The sequence below is a fragment of the Phascolarctos cinereus genome, unplaced genomic scaffold, assembly GCF_003287225.1.
Source record: "Phascolarctos cinereus isolate Bilbo 61053 unplaced genomic scaffold, phaCin_HiC Scaffold_5;HRSCAF=322, whole genome shotgun sequence".
NCBI classification, from domain to species: domain Eukaryota; kingdom Metazoa; phylum Chordata; class Mammalia; order Diprotodontia; family Phascolarctidae; genus Phascolarctos; species Phascolarctos cinereus.
Genome location: NW_027555958.1, coordinates 217,019,601 through 217,038,260, shown reverse-complemented (window position 1 = coordinate 217,038,260; position 18,660 = coordinate 217,019,601). Strand labels below are relative to the sequence as shown.

Sequence of the window (18,660 nt, the reverse complement as noted above, 5' to 3'; positions counted from 1 at the left end):
GTGACTTGCTTGAGCTCTCACCCAAATCCCTCCAACTACCTCTAAAAAATGGCTCTAAACCACTTCACAAATAAGCCACAAGGTGGAGGTGGGTGAATGCCCCTGTATCACATAGCCCTAAATTCTATCTCTACTGTTCAGTTCTTTTTCAATCATGTTCAACTCTTTGTAACCCTATTCAGGGTTTCTTGGCAAAAATACTGGAGTAGTTTGCCATGTCCTTCTCCAACTCAGTTTACAGATGAGGAATCTGAGGCAAACAGGGTTAAGTGGTAGTGTCTGAGCCCAGATTTAAACTCAGGAAGATGAGTCTTCCTGTCTCCAGGCCCGGCACTCTATCTACTGTACCACCTAGTGTCACCTCTATTGCAATACTGCATTATTACCCAGGTTGACGCAGCCAGGAAGTGACTAGGATTTGAACTCAGGACTTCCTGACTTTGGGTCCAGAGTTCTATCCACTGTGCCACTAAGCTGGCTAAGACAGCAGAGAGGATAAGGAAAGACACCTTGTAAAACGTAATATTTGAGCTGAGCTTTGAAGGAAATCAAAGATTCTAGGCTCCAGAGGTGAGGAGGAAATGTACTTCAAACAAATTGCTTATAAAGTATAAACATGTCTTTTATGGATGTTTGCTCAAAGAAGTGTGTGGACTATTTTCTTCTGCATTTGGAAAGGTAAGGAAAATGGTGAAGTCTTATCTTCCAGAAACCCAACCATCAACTTCCAGGCTCCGTCTTGTGGGAAGTGCTTGACTCTACCACACTCCTCACTGCCTCACACTTGCACTACTTCTCTTTATCTAGCTGTTGGGCAGGATGATTGGGGCAGTGCCCAGAAAGTCTAACAGACATTGAGTCTTCCCTGTTGGGAAATGGGGCTTCTGTCTAGCTGTTGTGCATCGTTGTTAACTGAACTTACCAGGAGAAGGATCTGAAATAGGGGCTAGGTGCACCCTCTGTCCCGCAGAACCCACTTCTTTTTTCAGAAATGAAGGGAGATAGCTACCAGTCAGTCTGCCAGATCCTGAATAGCCAGAAACAACTGGTGTACAACAAGGGGAAAGAAAGTCCATTAGTGAGGCGCCACATAAACTGGGGGACTTCCTGAGGGTCAGCTCGCATCATACTGGGACGTAACAACATGTGCACAATAAGTAAATAAAGATAAAGTGACTACAAGGGCAGGGAGTGAGAGTACTGATATTACTAATAGCTAACATTTATAAAGAACTTAATGTGCAAAGCACTTTACAACTATTGTCTCATTTGATCCTCCCAATAATCCTGAGAGGTAAGGTATCCCTATTGCACAGTTGAGGAAGTGGAGGCAAAGAAAGGTGAAGTGACTTTTCCCAGGGTCACACAACTATAAGTATCTGAAGTGGAACTCAGGTCTTCGTCACTCCAGGCCCAGCACTTTATCAACTGTGCCACCTAGCTACCCCTTGAAGCTGGATGGATGTGGAAGACTCTCATGTAGGAGATGGTGTCTGAGCTAAGCTTTGAAGGAAACTAGGAATTTGAAGAGGTGATAATGGAGTTCATGCCAAGCAAGGGGCACACAGAAAAATAAAGGAAAAGGGAAATAACAATTTTAAGCATGCCAGCAGTTATGAATGGCATCCACTCAGGGAGTGAGTGACAGGAGACACACATATGCTGTTTTCTCATCAGTCTCAGTTCCCCCATGCCTCCAATAGTGTGAAAATCTCGCTAGGTCCTTTCTAGGTCCTTAGAGGCCATCAAATTCTACCCCTTCATTCTACAGTTGAGGAAACTGAGGCATAAAAATGTTAGGTCTCTAAGTGACTTGGTTCGGGTCACACAGCTAATAAGTATCCAAGGCACAATTCTAAGACGGGTGTTCCTAGATACAAGTCCAGCATTCTGCCCCTACATGAAATATAAATGCTCTCCAGGGAATTGGTTTTCCCTATACTGCATTTCCCTGCCTCCTAACCTGTGGCTGCCCCACTTACAACAAAACAGAGGGGATAGGGGAACTCAGTGGAGTGATTTGATAGTGGGGCACTAAATGGATTGGCATTCAGCTCCACTTCACATGTCAGCCTAACCAATCCATTGTGTAGAGCCAAACTTTACCTGGAATTTACCAGCTTCTCTTACTTCCACAGGCTGTTCAATACAGAGACCTCTGGCAGATATGGATAAGGCCCAGGCCAAATTTGTACCCTCTCTCCAAGATTTTCAAGGCCAAGGGAAGTTTCACCAGATCTTAACCCCTATACTCTGCAAGTCTTGGGATCTTTTTTTTTTTTTTGGAGCATGGAGGCCCTGCCCTTTCTCCCTTCTCCCTCCTAAAATAAAGCAAAAAACCCCCCTAAAGCAAAACATTTTTTCCTGGTTCTCTGAAGGCTTCTCTACCAACACAAGGAAGCTGAACTCAGGGTAGTGGGAAAGGAAGGGATATTCCACAAGATAAGGCCACAAGGGATAATGAATGTTTTGATGAGGAGACCACAGGAGCTTCCCTTGAGGACAAACACATATTTGTATTCCTAGAACTTAGCAAAATGCCTGGTTCATAGTAAGCTAATAAATGCTTACTGATTTGACTTGACACTGGAAAAATGGATCATAGGACCATAGACTTAGAACTAGAAAGGACCTAAGAGGTTATCAAATCCAACTGCCTCATTTTACAGATGAGGAAACTGAGGCCCAGAGAGGTAAAGCCCAGGGAAATGCAGCTACTAAGTGCCTGGGTAGGATTCAAATCCAGGTCTTCCTGACTCTAAGTCTAACATCATTGAATTGTTAAATGTCTGGAGTTAAGTAATAGGTGTAAGGCTCTTCGTATAAAGAGTATAGCTGGACCTTTTGATCTCTAAGGATTGAAAAGGTAGAATTACCCAGGCCACCAGGAAAGTGTTCATCTAGTAATGGCCAAAGGAAGATAAAAGGTGATGAGTGACTGCTGTTGAAGCCCTTCTGTGAGATACTCAGGCATTCACTTGCCACCCTGGCATGAACGAGGGAGAGTTCTGTTGTCTTCCCTGCATGTGTATCCAGGATGCAGTGAGACTCATCAAAGCTGCCACCACCTCTTGGCAATTGGTGGGGCAGGCATGAGGGATGCCCAAAGTTACCCAAAAGCATTGCTAGACATTATAATGTTTCTGAAGAGGAACAGAAGAGTTTAGGAGATCAGGGAGCAGTTTTATCATAAATTCTGTAAAAGTTTCAGGGGTAAATGCATCATTCCCCCCCATCCCCTGCCCGAAGATTGATAGAGCTATTATTTTGGTGTAATGAAGGAAGGTGGCTTAGCATAAAGGGAAGAAAAGATATAAGGTTTACATTTTAACATTTATCTGAAATTTAAGTAGCTGCCTTTTGTTAATCCTTCTTTGAGCATGAAGAGAGAAAAGGTTGTTTAGATCAGGGACCCCCAGATCCATCCCCCACTCCAAGCTCAGAGATTGCCTTCTGACTTCCACGCCAGCTCAAAGACCCTCCTCCACTAACCCCGTGAGCCCCTTTCATCTCAGATCAGGTTCTCAAATAAAGGTGTTAGACAACAAGAATGACAGCAACAAAAATGCTGGAAAAAATTCAAGGAGCCATGACTTGCCTTGTGGTCTCAGAAATGTGTTAGCTGTGTGATATTAAGCAAGTCATCTCTGTTTGCCTTAGTTTGTTGATCTGTAAAGAGGAAAATAATAATGGTACCCACCTCCCAAGGTTGTTGCTAGAATCAAAATGATACAATGATTGTAAAGTGCTTAACAGAGTGATTGGCATTTGGTGGGCACTATACAAATGCTGACTATTACTAAAATTGTTTCTTAAGTTGAATGCATTACTTACTGGATTGTAGATATGATTAGCACAAAATTACAAAGGTAATAAAGATTAATGATGTACTATGTAGGATAATTGGGAAATATATTTGGCTGAATTGGTATTGTGTGGTAAGAAATTATCTTTCTTGTTTTAAATACAGGATATTGTGCATGTTATTATTGTATTTCTAAATTCTCTATTGTAAAATACTTTGGGAAACCATTCTATCAGAAATGCTGTTAAACATTAACTTCCCTTTTAATCTGATTATGAATAGACCTTTTAAAAGAATGTGATAAAAACAGGCATTATGGGGTATATTGTTTTAAAACAGATAATTATAATAAGTTTACCATAATAAAGTATTTTACTTTGAAAATGTTTGAATACTACTTACAAAAATTATGAACATGTATACGGTGGCTTAAAGATGTAACTTCAATATATTAATATGAGTTAACTCTCAGGTATTTGATGTATGTCTGAAACCCCAGAATGTGGTTAGCTCTAATCTATCCTTCATAAGTAAAAGACAAAAGAAGTGTTAACTGTAAGGGGAACACAAATAAAGATATTCAAGCCCTAATATGTAGTTTGAGAAATTTTGCTATTTGAAGTAAAAATTCTTGGGACTATAATTCATTATTGTTTTGAGTTTTGATTACAGGGAAGGTTGTCACGAAGGCAGTAGTAGAAAATGACATGTGCTGCCATCTGAGGAACTGCTAAAGGTGGATGTCTATGCCTAGGAAAAGCTTTGGGGATGACCCTGGCATGAGTCCTCTTGACTCAGTTTCCTCATTATGCTATTTCCTCACTGAACAGGAAATTTTCCCACCTGGTTAATCTGAGCCTTAGCTTTTGATACACTGGGACTACATGACTGGCTGTCATATGTGACTTGTGCCCAGAATCAAACAGAGGCAAGAGTTTTTTTCCCTGTTATGATATATGTCAGGTCAGTCTGTGCCCTTGAGGGGACGAACCTTGACACTGTTATAACTATATCCCTCCTTATCCTTTCATATCAAATTTCTATAATAAGGGCAGGTGAGTAGCAGAAATTTTGTAAATACAATATTAAACCTACTAATTAATAGGCTGATATTGGAATATCTCTGAGTAACTAAAATAGCATGCAAGTATGAAACATCTTTCAATTTTAATCTGTATTTGTGGCCAAATTATAATAGAGGCATAATATCCTACAAAAGGGAGAATTAGACAAAGTAATAAGACAAAAGATGTAATGTAAAAGTTGTCTAATTAAATACAACAGTAAATTTCGAGAAAGTAACAGGATTAGATTTTTTTTCTGTAAGAACTATACACAAATGCATATGATTGGTTTCTACATGTATCTAGTACAAAAATTCAGGTTTTGGTTATGTTTCAGTAATAAGTTTCCAAAATTGGATTAAGGGTTTTACATATAAAATTGTATTAATAATTGTAAAGAAGGTCAAATTATGTTTCTATTTTCAAAGTATCTGATATTTTAAAAGACAGAAAAGTTCATTTTACAAGTTAGACCCTCATAAATTTTTTTTTAAGATTATTATATCAGGTACAGTGTTTAAGTAAATATAAAAACAGCAAGTGGTATACAAAAAAAACTCTGAAATTCTCTAAAGCTTCAGGATTGGAGAACCAAATTTAAGAGACTGTGCTAAATTGTATTAAGTCTTATTACTAGCAGATTTAACAGAATTATTTAGCAACCTCTACAAGTGATTTGAAATCAGAGAAGCAGAGTTCTCTTCACTGTTGTTGTTTCTGTCCTTCATCTCTGAAGAGGACTAAAATGACATCACTATGGTAGAATCAAATTTTAGTGTGTCCAACTGTGGCTGATCAGATCAATACGAGCTTAGAATGTCCTACCACAAGGTTGAACACAAACAGTCCGTGTGGACCTTTGCTTCACTGAACCCTTCTTAGCTGCCCTGAGAATGAAAGCCTATTGCAAAACGTACAAGAGAAGGTATCCAGGGACCAGACGACTACCTGGGACATCTGGGACTCAAAATGTGCTGATTAAATGGACATTGGGAGTGGGTGACTTGATGTTAATTTATGTTTAAGTTCTCCTGGTTATCTTAGTGACATGCAAATCTCTCTTCTCAAAATTATCCATTATGAGCCCTCTAAGTAGTTTGATCTGTAACCTGACTTACAAAATTCTGATTATGAATATGTGAAAAAACCTTATAGATTTGGCTCACAGATAAGTGATCCAAGGGGGCAGTGGGTTGTCCAGTCCCCCACAAATCAAAAGGGGGAAACTGGTGTTATTTGTAGAAGGTAATGCTTGGGCTGAGTCTTGAAGGAAGTGAGGGGTTCTCTGAGGTGGAAGTGAGAGGGAGCGAAATTCAGACATAGGAAATGGCCTTAAGTTAGAAAGATTGCTTAGGACTTTAAAAACCATCCAGAAGGGTTTTTATTTGATCCTAAAAGTAATAGGGAGCCATTTGAATTTATTGAGTATGAGAGGGACATGATGAGACCTGAGCTTTAGAAATATCACTTGGGCAGCTCTGTAGAGTATGGATTAGAACAGTGAGTCTTGAAAGGAGATCAATTAAGATTCTTTTGCAATAGTCTATACAAGAGGTGATGAGGCAGCTGAACTCAACTAAGGTGGTGGCTATATGAATCCTGAGAAAGCATCAGATGTGTGAAATGTTGTGTAGAAATGTCAAAATTTGAATATTGATTGGATATGTGTTAGAATTAGGTTAAACATCATTAAAATGGCCATAACCTTTCATGCAGAGATCCCATTACAAGATAACATACTACCCAAGGAGCTCAAAGACAGAGACCTCCCATGTACACCAAAAGACTCATGGTAGCACTTAGAGTAGCAAAGAATAAGGAAGAAAGTAGGTTCCCATCAATTGGGGGAAATGCTAAGGAAATTGTGATATATGAATGGAACTGTGCTATAAGAAATGGTGAATGCAATGAATTTGGAGCAGGACTAGAAGATATATATAGAAAGGTATGGAGCAAAGTAAGAACAACCAAGAAAATAACATAATCAGTGACTAAATAGAAAGAACACTAACAAGGAAACTGAACAATGTGCAATTAGGATGACTAATTTTCTCAGGGAAGATATTAGAAAATTCACTTCCCTCCTTTTTTTGCAGAGGAAGGGCACTATGAGTGCAGAAGATTATATAATCTGTCTGATTCGGCTAATGTGTGTCTTAGTTTTGCTGAAATACTTTGTTTTTTCTCTTTTCTTATTTTGTTACAGAAATAGCTCACTGGATAGGGGAGGAATATATTTCACAATAAAAGTGATATAAAAACAAAAGAGACAATTACAAAATGAAAAATAGAAAAAAATGTAAAAGATGATGTTGTTTGAAAAGAGGATTTGGATTTCCTATCACTTAAAATACAGGAATGATAACTTTTAGGCAGTAATAGAAGATTGTGTTTAAGACTGGAATTCAGTCTTTTGGACCAAGGCTTAAATATAAGAAAGAAAGCTTCTTCAGTCAGAAAGGAGTGCACCTAACAAATACTGATCAAAAAATCTATGTGCTAGGGGTCTTGTGAACCTGATCAGGAAGGCATTACACTGGAGAATAGAAGGGAAATGAGAAAACTGTTCTTGGATATCTGCCAAGCCAGATTCCACAAAAAACAAACAAAACCAAACAACAACCAGAAGACACAAAAGAGGAACAAGAATATATTAGTGAGAGAACCAATAATTCATAGAAGGTGACACCCAAGAAGAAAGCCAGAAACAAAACCCATATTCTCAAATATTATATACACATATGTATAAAATATAAAACACCATGAGGTTAACTGAAGAATTTCCAATACTGCTGAGTAAATTCAACCTCACAGTTGGATGGAACTCATGATTAGAAAATTTCCCTTTATGGATAGATCTTAATCAAAAGGAGAAGTAGAGTAGAATTTTATACTAAGAAGACACGGTTATGTGAGGAAATGTAGAAACTAGAAAGGGAAGCAGGACAGAACATTTGGGTAGGTAATCAACTGAGGTAGAAAGGGAAGGGATATTGTCATAGTAGTTTCTACAGACCCCCCCAAGAGAAGGAGAAAATAGCTCAGTGCAGTACAATAAAACCTGAAAGGGCAAAAACAAGGGCATTAACTGCATTAAGTGCTTCTCATGAATTTGCTAAATCCAGGGTAATCTGCTTGCTACCTGTTCGCATTTCATCATTACTCACCTGAATTCATTCTGCTGATTCCTGATACTGAACCAGAAGATTTTCCAGAGAGACTAGAACCAGACCATGAATTAGGTGGGAGAAAATCCTTGCCTGGATTTGGAAGTATGCCATTTCTAATAGTTATCCCTAATAGGAAACAATTAAAAAGTAATTTGTATATTTAGTCTTACATCAAGATTCAGAACAGCAATAATATAAAACCTGAATTAAATTAAATTAAACATTTAGTTTAATAAACAATTAAACATTTCCTATAAAACTAACCATGAAAGCTGCCAGGTCTTATTGAGTTTTATCTCCACAATATTTCTTTGGATAAGTGTACATATTTTACACATACACTATATTGGCCATGGGAGATATGTAAGTATGACATGCAGGTTAAATAGAAGCCTATCTGGATGGTGATCAGATTTAGATTCAGTAAATTTAGACAGAAATCGAGAGTAAGAAAGGGAGAGTCACAATAGAGATAGATAAATTAAGTGATTTGCCAATGGTTAATTATCTGTTGCTATTGTTTGGTCATTTTTCAGTCATTTCCAACCCTTCATAACTCCATTAGGAGTTGTCTTGACAAAGGTACAAGAGCAGTTTGCCATTTCCTTCTCCAGCTCATTTTACAGATGAGGAAACTGGGGTAAACAGGGTTAAATGACTTGTCCAGGGTCACACAGCTAGTAAGTGTCTCAGACCAGATTTGAACTTGGGAAGAGTCATCTTCCTGATTCGAGGCCTGACACTCTATTCATCACCCAGCTGCCTCTAGCTAGTATGTGTCAAAGGCTGCACCTGTGAATCTTCTTGAATCCAAGGTTGGCCTCCCATGTGTATTGTCTCCCTCTGCCTTTGACTATCTGCTTGAATCTCTGACTCAATATACTTAATCCAAATTGGTAACCACTCAGTAAACCTATATTTGATCCATGTAACAGAAAAGTTTCCTAAGGGCAGTATACCATAATTCTCATGACTAATATCTATTAGTGGGTAGCTAGGTGGCGCCATAGATACAGTGCTAGGCCTGGAGAATTCAGAATTCAGTTCTGGCCTCAGATACTGTGACCCTGTGCAGGTCACTTAACCCTGTTTCCCTCAGTTTCCTCATCTGTAAAATGAGCTGGAGAAGGAAATGGCAAAACACTCCAGTATCTTTGCCAAGAAAACCTAAATGGGGTCATGAAGAGTCAAACACAACTGAAAAATGAACAACAAAAACGTCTATTACTATTTCCTAGCTGGAATATTTTTTCTCAAGAGACTGAAAGGCAGACAACTTGTATTTGTACACTAGAAGACCATTCTGAAATTTTTCTAAACAGACTGGAAGACAATTCTTTTCTTTATTCTGAGAATGTCATTCCAGACAGAGCTTCAGTTCCTCATTAGAAAACTCAATGTCAACAGCTTTTGACAAGGATTTATTTCACGTGTTCACCCTTTTCCCCTGTTTCTCAAGCATAGACAGACGGTCATCAACTCCTTCAAAAAAGAAAAACACTGCCCCACATTCTTATTGCTATGCCTAAATCTAAGAGTAGGAAATTGGAAATTGGGTGGGTTTTCTGTTCACTGGACTTCAAATGGCAGGTCACAATGACATATAAGTGGGTAGTCATGAGAACACTCCACAAGGTACCTATGTCCAAATCTCCCATCTTAGCCCAACTACATAGCATAGGATGGCTTCATGACATGGGCTTCAACAACTATGCTTCTAGTGTTTTTGTTTGTTCTTACATAGTCCACTAAAAGTTTGTCTTGCCATCTAAAGTACATTTTTCTGGACAAGGAACCTCACCGATTTCTCATCAACCAACCAATCAACAGGTATCTGTTAAGTGCCTGTAATGTTAAAGATAAATAATTTCTATTCACCAGGCAAGTATCTAGAGTGCTTCAAGTAATGCTGCTTGGCTACAGATCGCAATGTTGGAGTGTCTTGTCGCTGATAGGAAGTATGGGTGGGTGCACTGTTACCGGTACCTATGGGTTCTGAAGGCTTCAGGTCCAAAACACTCTCAAATCTGTAACAAGAGAACATGCTTTATTTTAGCACCAGAGTAATGATCTTCACAGAGTGATTTTCACCAGTGCAAGATCATTACTTCAGGGATTTGTGATTTTGTAATGGTTGCTCTTAGATACAATACATATCAAAGCTCCTATACCACTCAATAGATGACCTTAGACAGCTGCTGGGATGGAAGACTCATCCCTTCGCAGCCCAGTGGCTGGCAATGAGCCTCTGAATTTAGCTAGGCTGGCCCTTGGCACAAGACAAATACGGCCCATTACCAGGATTATTCCTGGAAGTCTCCCCAATTATCTGCCAGAGTTTGTACCACATGCGTAAATTCTGAGAAATGACAATGTAAATATATAGATGATAATAAACAGAAAGAAAATAATGTAAAACTTGCCTACAGAGAGTTTCATCACTCTGTCTTTTCTTGTTTTTTAGATCAGTCCTGATGAGGGAAGGGCTGAAATCCAGGTCATTCAAATCATCCCAATCATCAGAATCCTTTGTTGACCTGGAAACATGGCCCCACCTCCTACTCTTTGGTTTAATTTCACCATTTGGGTGCTCCAAGCCTGCCAAAATTTTCTGTAAACACACAAAGGGGGAAAAAAGATAACGCTCAGCATTAAAAGCACTCCTCTAGGATTCACTAATGTTCCCCACTCACTCATAAATTATTTTAATTTATTTTACATTTGCACATTTAAGCAGATGCTCTTTCCCCCCTTCCCCTTAGAACAATGTAGACTCCTGGAGGACAAGGGCAGAACAATAGACTTAGAAGAAGGTCTGACACATCTTAGCGCTTAGTTAAGGTCTGCTATTAATAATAACAAGCAGCACTTGGCTCTTCTAAGTCTTCAGAGCATTTTACACATAAGATCGAATTTGATCCTCACAACAATCCTGTAAGGGTGGTGTTGTTATTATCTTCATTTTACAGATGAGGAAACTGAGGCTAAGAGAGGTATACAGTCCACAAACATTCAGTAAGCACCTATCATTGTGTGACTTGCCCAGGCTCACATATCTAAGTAAGTATCTGAGGCAGCATTTGAACTCGGTTTCTCAATCCACTGTACTGCTGGGCTGCATAGTTAGCACTTAGTATCCCCTCCTCAACAAATCAAGGATACTAGATTTAGAGCCAAAAAGTCTTGAGAGCTTATTTAGATAAATTTTTTTTTTTTGGGTGAGGCAATTGGGGTTAAGTGACTTGCCCAGGGTCACACAGCAAGTGTCATGTGTCTGAGGCTGGATTTGAACTCAGGTCCTCCTGACTCCAAGGCCGGTGCTCCATCCACCGTGCTACCTACCTGCCCTCTCTAGATCAATTTTTTAATTTTACATTGGGAGGGGGGAACAAGAGAGGTTACACAGGCGATAGATGGTAGGATTTGAACTCAGGTTTTCTGATTCCAAATTGAGTATTCTTTCCACTATACCATACTGCTGCTTCCCTAATAAATGCAGGACTGCGGCTACTGCATGCAACTATAATCAGGAAAAGGAATTTCCAATCTTGGAATTTCTTAGACTTATTATCTTGATCCTGGATAATACAGATTATACCATTTCCCAACTGTGGAAGACTGTAAATACCTAAAAAATTAATTGGTAAAAAGTTAGTCATCACTCCATACATTTTCAGGAAGACTAGCTTCTTATCCTATCCTTATTTATTAGAGAGTTAACACCACTCAGATCATCATTTATACAAGGGCCTACAAATCTGGTGTCAAGGCCCATATGACCATTGTGCTAATTAATCATGAAATAGAAGAGACGTTTCTTATTAAGAACTATCTGCTCCTAATGCCTTCCTTTATTGCTGTTGTTCAGTTGGTGCAGTCATGTCTGACTCTTCGTGACCCCATTTGGGGGTCTTCTTGGCAAAGATACCAGAGTGCTTTGCCATTTCCTTCTCCAGTTCATTTTACAGATGAGGAAACTGAGGCAAACAGGGTTAAGCGACCTGCCCAGGACCACATAGCTAGTATCTGAGGCCAGAAGACTCTAGATCTAGCACTCTGTGCACTTGGCACTGCCTACCTGCCCTGCCTTCCTTTATAAAGGGCAGAACTTGGACTCTCAGCTCCTCATCCCACTTCCCACCTGCTGCCCTGCCTAGTTTCAATTCCACAGACCAAATTAGTCCTCTCAGGTGAAGCTTATCACTTCTAAGCTCACCACCTCCCTGATATCTCAAGCCTTATTGACACCACCTCCTTCAGCCTCCTTTCTCCTCTGATTGGAGAGCTGCAGGGCAGAGTACCAAACTCCTGACATTGTCTCCCCTTACAGAAAGCAGAAACTGGACTCAATTCACTCCAGTTTACATCTGCTGTCCTGCCTGGTTTCAACTCCATGGAATAAGATGCTCCCATGCCAGGTACCTCTAAGTGACCAATCCCTCTCCTCTTGCCTCCTTTTGGGTAGTATCTCCCACTCCTTGAGGACAGCGGCTATCTTTCTTTTTATTAATTGTACTCCAAGCACTTAGCACAGTGCCTGGCATACAGTAGGTGCTTAATAAATGTTGATTAGACTGGATTGTATTGCTATCTGTTAACTATGTAGAAACAACTGCTTTTTACTATATTTTTTAACCAGAAGATTTTCATAGGCAATGAAATATCATTTTTATATTGCCCAGAGAAGCTAATATTGTGCCCTGCACCCAGAAGCTGATCGGCAGCCCCTGAAGGACTAACAGCATTAAGAGTTTCTGCTACCTGCCTCATTTAGAGAAAACTTCTTATTCTTCATGCTATACAGCCTAAAAAGAAGTCAGGGCCTGAGTTCCAGTGCCCATTTTCAGTGCAACACTTATTGCTTTCTCTTTTAAAAATGCATTCTGATGATCCTTCAAGAAATGTCTTCAAAGGGGAAGCTAGATGGCGCAGTGGATAGAGCTTGGGCCTTGGAGTCAGGTGAACCTGAGTTCAAAAAAAAAAAGTCTTCAAAATCAAAAAGGTTTGCAAAAGTGGGATGAGTGGATAAAAACTGAGCTTTTTATGCATAAGAAGAGATAATCAGAATACCTCTCTTTTTTAACAGGCCTATGAGCTTTTTGTGGGGTAGCTTTATATATGGTGAGCCAACCAATAAATGGTCCTTATGAAGAGTTTCCTAAGTACCCAGATTCTTGTTAATCTCTTTCTTAGGGCTCTACAGATACTGTCCTCATCACAGCATTCTGTGTTTTCTGATACTATCTTGTGCTATACTTTATCTCTTGTGTAACAATAATAACGATAATAGCTAACATTTACATAGCACCAAATATGTGTCAGCCACTGTGCTAAGCGTTTTACAGTTATTATTTCATTTGATCCTTACCCCAACTTTGGAAGGAAGGTACTAGTATGACCCCCATATTACAGATGAGGAAACAGGGCAAATAGAGGTGAAGTGACTGGCCCAGAGTCATATAGCTAGTAAGTGTCTGAGGCAGGTCTTTCTGACTCTACGTCCAGTGTTCTACCAACTGCCCCACCTAGCTGTATTCCCCTCTTGTCTCCAGAACATAAAGCTCTCTAAAAGCAGGGACCATGCTTCCTACTTCTTTTATATTCTCTTCCATGTTGAAAATAGTGCTCGATACACAGTAGGTTTTCAGTAAATAACCTATATTGAATAAACAAGAAAAACTAGTGTGTGTAAGTATTAAAAAAAAAACCAGAATCACAAAATTTCAGAGCTGAAAAGAAAACTGTCAGGGCCACTGAACCAACCCACACCTGGAAAATAGTCCTATACAATAAATCCAAGGGATTACCTAGTCTTTGCTTGAAGGCTTCCACTAAGAGGAACCCCACTGTCTCCCAAGGATGCCCATTTTATTTCTGTTTGGAAATTCTTCCATACCTCAAGATGAAATTTGCCTCTTTTCTCAGAGGGGTTAAATGAGTTGTCCAACATCACATAGGTAGTTAGGGCCTGCAGCTAGGTGGATAGAGTGGTGGACCTGGAATCAGGAAGACCCACCTTCCTGAGTTCCAATCTAGCCTCAGACACTTACTAACTGTGCGACCCTGGGCAAGTCACTTAACTCTGTTTGCCTCAGTTTTCTAGTCTGTAAAATGAGCCAGAGAAGGAAATGGCAAACCATTCCAGTTTCTTTGCCCAAGAAAACCCCAGTAGAGCTCCGGACTTGGAGTCAGGAGGACCTGAGTTCAAAAAGTTCACTTGAAGTGCCTTACATTCTGAGGGATCTTGTTGTGGAGGGCTGGGAAAAGCACTGGAGTAGGCTGGTCCTCTTGATGCTGGCTCTCAGGATCTGCTGCTGAAGCCTCTGTTTTGTATGGGTATATGAGATGCTGGGGGGGCTGGCTGGGCTGATGTGGTCGAGAAGAAATCCGGGGATGTGGTTTGGCAGGGGGGTTTGCAGGAGGGACGGGTTTCATATGAGGTGGTGGTCCCATCTTCTCCAGGAATTCTTTCTGTGGTTTCCCCATTTCCTGAAGGCTATGGGGAGTGCTGCCTAGGGGATGTCCAACTTGAAAGTAGGGATATCGAAGTGCCTGAAACCAACAAAGTAGACAGAATTAGGTAAAAGACCACTCTTCCCAGGAAAGTGTTCAAAGTTTCTTCCCAAGTTCCTTAGGTGTTATACTATGGTGAAGATGGGAACAATAGCAATAGTAGCTAGCATTTATATATCACTTTAAGGTCTGCAAACTGTTTTACATGTATCTTTCATATATGGGCAGTTAGGTGGCTCAGTGGATAGAGCATTGGGCCTGGAGTCAGGAAGCCCTGAATTCAAATCCAGCTTCAGACACTTACCAGCCGTGTGACCCTGGGCAAAGAGCTTTACCTCTGTTTGCCTACATTTCTTCATTTGTAAAATGGGGATAATGATAACAACACCTACCTCCCAGGGTTGTTTCAAGGATGAAATGAGCTTAAATGTTAGCTATTATTATTATTTCATTTAACCACCACAATAATCCTGAGAAGTAAGGGTTATTAAGAATGACAACAACAATAATAATCATGGCTAGCACTTCACAATTTTCAAATTACTTTACAAATATTATTGTATTCAATCCTCACAAAACGCTGCAAGGTAGTTCTATTATTATCTCCATTTTACAGATGAGGAAACTGAGGAAAACTGAGGTTAAGTACCTGGCAAGGGTCAACAAAAACAACAGGTGGACATTTATTTGTGTTGTCTAGACCAGGGGTTCTTGACCTAATGCCTGTAAACTTAAGAAAATGTTATTTTGATAACTGTATTTCAGTATAATAGGTTTCCCTATATATTTATTTTATGCATTTTAAAATATTCTGAGATGGGGTCCATAAGCTTCACCAGGCTGCCAAAGGGATCCATGACAAAGAAAGGTTCAAGAATCCCTAGTCTAGATCTATAATTTCATCTCTGTGGGAAACTCTTGGTACGGAATTTTCCTCCACTGATGAAGACTGACAGTTCATCTATAACTGACAGTCCTTTTTTTTTGAATGATATTTTATTTTTTCCCCAATTACATGTAAAATAATTTTCAATATTCATTTTAAAACATTTTGAGTTTCAAATTCTCTCTTTCCCTCCCTCCTCACACCCCTCCCAGAAATGGCAAGCTGTTTGATAGAGTTTAACTTACAGCCCTGGAGAGTTGCGTTTATCCAGGGAGATAAGTGACTTACCCAGGGATATATAGCTAGTATGTGTCTGAGACAGAGTTCGAATTATGCCAGCAGCTTCACTGATAGTTACAAACTCCTTTAAAGTTGCAAGGTGCTCAACATACATTATCATTTCACTTGGGGCCCAGATTGGCACTACAGATATTATTACTCATTCCCATTTTACAGATGAGGACACTGAAGCTCAGACAGGTTATGTGACTTGTCCAAAGTCACCTAGCTATTATCAGAAACAGTATTCAAACCAATGTCTTTCTAACTCTAGGTCTATCACACCTCCCCATATACTATATGAAGCATAAATTATAAAACAGGTTTAAAGGAACCAATAATAGCCCTGATCTATGCAGCCAATTTAATGTTGCCTTTTTCTTCACATGGTCCAGGCCATGCAGAAACTTATATCCTATGCTGATACTGTCCCCATGGAGCTTTTTCTTTCTAAGATAACCAGAGTGTTCAAGAATAGTAATGTCCTATTACTTAAGAATCTTGGCTTTGGGGAAGCCAGGTGGTGCAGTAGATAGAGCAATGGCCCTGAAGTCAGTAGGACCTGAGTTGCAATCTGGCCTCAGACACTTGAAGCTATCTGTGTCTGTGTGACCCTGGTCAAGTCATTTAACCCCTACTGCCTTGCCAAAAAAAAAAAAAAGAACAAGAAGAAGAATCTTGGCTTTTCTATGTACTGGTTATAAATATTTTTTATATTGTCAACAACTAGCAATTATTGATGTTATTATTGAAAAGCAGACTGGATTGAGACTATAGTTTTAAACTCTAATTCTTGTTTCATCAATGATTTCGTGTGTTCTTTTTTCTTCTTTTGCTGTGTGTCATAAATATGTCACTTGAGCCATCTAAGCCTTTTTCCACACTTTGTGGGAGTGTAAGAAAAATACAATTCTGCCACACAGTGAAATGATCCTGGAGCTTTCTAAAGTTGTCGACTGCTAAACAAACATCATTGAAACACCTTTCAGCTCAGGTCCTTGAAGAGACAAGTTATACAGTGACATTTTGGTCACTGAGAACCCTTGGGAAATTATTATGCAAAATCAGAATCACAGCACATTGGAACTGGAAGGGCCTTCAGAGACCATGAAATCAAATCTCTATCTGGATAAGAATCTGTAACATATCTGGCAAGTGCTCACCTAGTTTTTTGCTTGAACACCCCTAGGGAGTGGGAGCCCACTACCCCCAGAAAGCATCCTACTATTTTTCAGGATTGCTCATATTTTAAAAAAGTTTTTCCTGATTACCATGCCAATATATCTCTACCTACAACTTTTACCCATTGCTTCTAAATTCCTCCCTTCCACACCAATGCAGACAACTTCAATTCCTTCCTCTTTCTCTTTTCTTTTTTTCTTCTTTTTTCTTTCCATCCGTTCAAATACAAAGAGACGGCTATCACGCAGCATCTGGGTCTTCTTCTACAGGCTAGTTGTCAACAGTTCCTTCAACTGATACTCGTATGGCAAGATCTTCAGACTATTTACCATCCTGGTACTTTTCTCCGGGTGCCCTCCCCAAAATGATTTCTTCTGGATAGTTCCATCTTGAAAGCATCATAGATTTAAAGCTCGGAGGGATCTTAGGAGCCATCTAGATGTCTCAAGTTCCAGACTTTTACACTGTAATAACTCTTAAAAAGGAAAACTGTTCTAAAAGGTATTACACATTTCCTTCTCCAAACCTGTCTACTGCAAGGAGGGAAGCTGATTTAATTTTTCTTTTTTTCTTTCTTTTTTTTCCTCCTTTTTTTTTTTAAGGGAGGCTATCGGGGTTAAATGACTTGCCCAGGGTTACACTGCTAGTAAGTGTCAAGTGTCTGAGGCCCATTTTGAACTCGGCTCCTCCTGACTCCATGGCCAGAGCTCTATCCACTGTGCCACCTAGCTGCCGCCTGATTTCAGTTTTCTGTCTCACTTGCTCTGTTTGTCGATGGACAGTAAAAGAGGAATGTCCCTCATCATGACAAGAATCTGTGCTGTCTGGGGTAGAACTAACTGAAAAACCCACAACTTCACTGTTAAAAGGGAACACTTGCTGATATAACATTAATACAGGATTTCCCCTAAGTCGTCCGTAGTGATTTACTTTGAACATTGGCATTCCAGGCCCAGCAACACTAAAACTTATACCTTTAATATCATAATAAGATTGAAAATCCTATACAGGGCCTGCATCAATTTTCTCATGAATTTCTTCTGTAAAAATATTTCATGTTTTGAGTAACACCCTGGTAACACTGGGAAGGAAGAGGGCAAAAAATATTCCCAAATACAAATGCTACTTCTTTGAGGTAGACACTCCAGCTACCTTACAATCTGTTGTCCTCAGGTAAACCCCAGGCACAAACAAAGACAGAAAAACTTTCTTTATTCATCTACTCCTTTTCTGAATCATCATTCCCATCATCCAACCAAAACCCTTCCATCTGTCTTCTGAGAATTTGATGTGAATGCTTTTTTTTTAAGGCCTTATCTAAGTCACTGATGAAAAAAAATCAATAGGACAGGGCTGATGAGAGTTCTGTGGCATACTACTCAAGACTTCCCTCCAAGCCAACAAGGATTCATTAATGAGGACTCTTTGTACATAGCAACTCAACTAGCTATAAGCTCATGCTACTAACTAGCCCACATTTCTCCAAAGCATCCACAGGTTTTAAGACTCTAGCAAATGCCTTGTTGAAATACAACTAAAACAAGGTTCACCTGATTAACCAATATAGTGACCTTTTTGAAAAGATGACAGGGAAGCAGTGTGACGTTGTGGATGGAGACCCAGTCTTGAAGTCAGGAAAAGCTGGGTTCATGTTCCACCTCTGACACATACTGGCTGTGTGATCCTCGGTATATGTCACTTAATCACTCTGGGCCTCAGTTTCTTCATATGTAAAATGGGGGAGTTGGCCTCAGTGGCCTC

The 18,660-nt window shown here is 39.7% G+C and overlaps 1 protein-coding gene across 3 annotated transcripts in view; it reads right to left on the bottom strand.

Moving 5' to 3' along the window:
- The window catches only part of CILK1 (ciliogenesis associated kinase 1), a 68,665-nt gene that overhangs the window by 4,907 nt on the left and 45,098 nt on the right, over positions 1-18,660 (bottom strand). For 2 of the 3 annotated variants that reach the window (XM_020993846.2, XM_020993848.2), the window contains 5 exons: positions 14,271-14,591; positions 10,463-10,650; positions 9,918-10,066; positions 8,037-8,165; positions 923-1,045 (listed from right to left, as the gene is read on the bottom strand). In XM_020993846.2, the coding sequence (XP_020849505.1) occupies positions 923-1,045; positions 8,037-8,165; positions 9,918-10,066; positions 10,463-10,650; positions 14,271-14,591 (910 nt within the window). The remainder of the gene's footprint in view (positions 1-922; positions 1,046-8,036; positions 8,166-9,917; positions 10,067-10,462; positions 10,651-14,270; positions 14,592-18,660) is intronic. The other variant, XM_078155323.1, reaches the window with a different exon arrangement.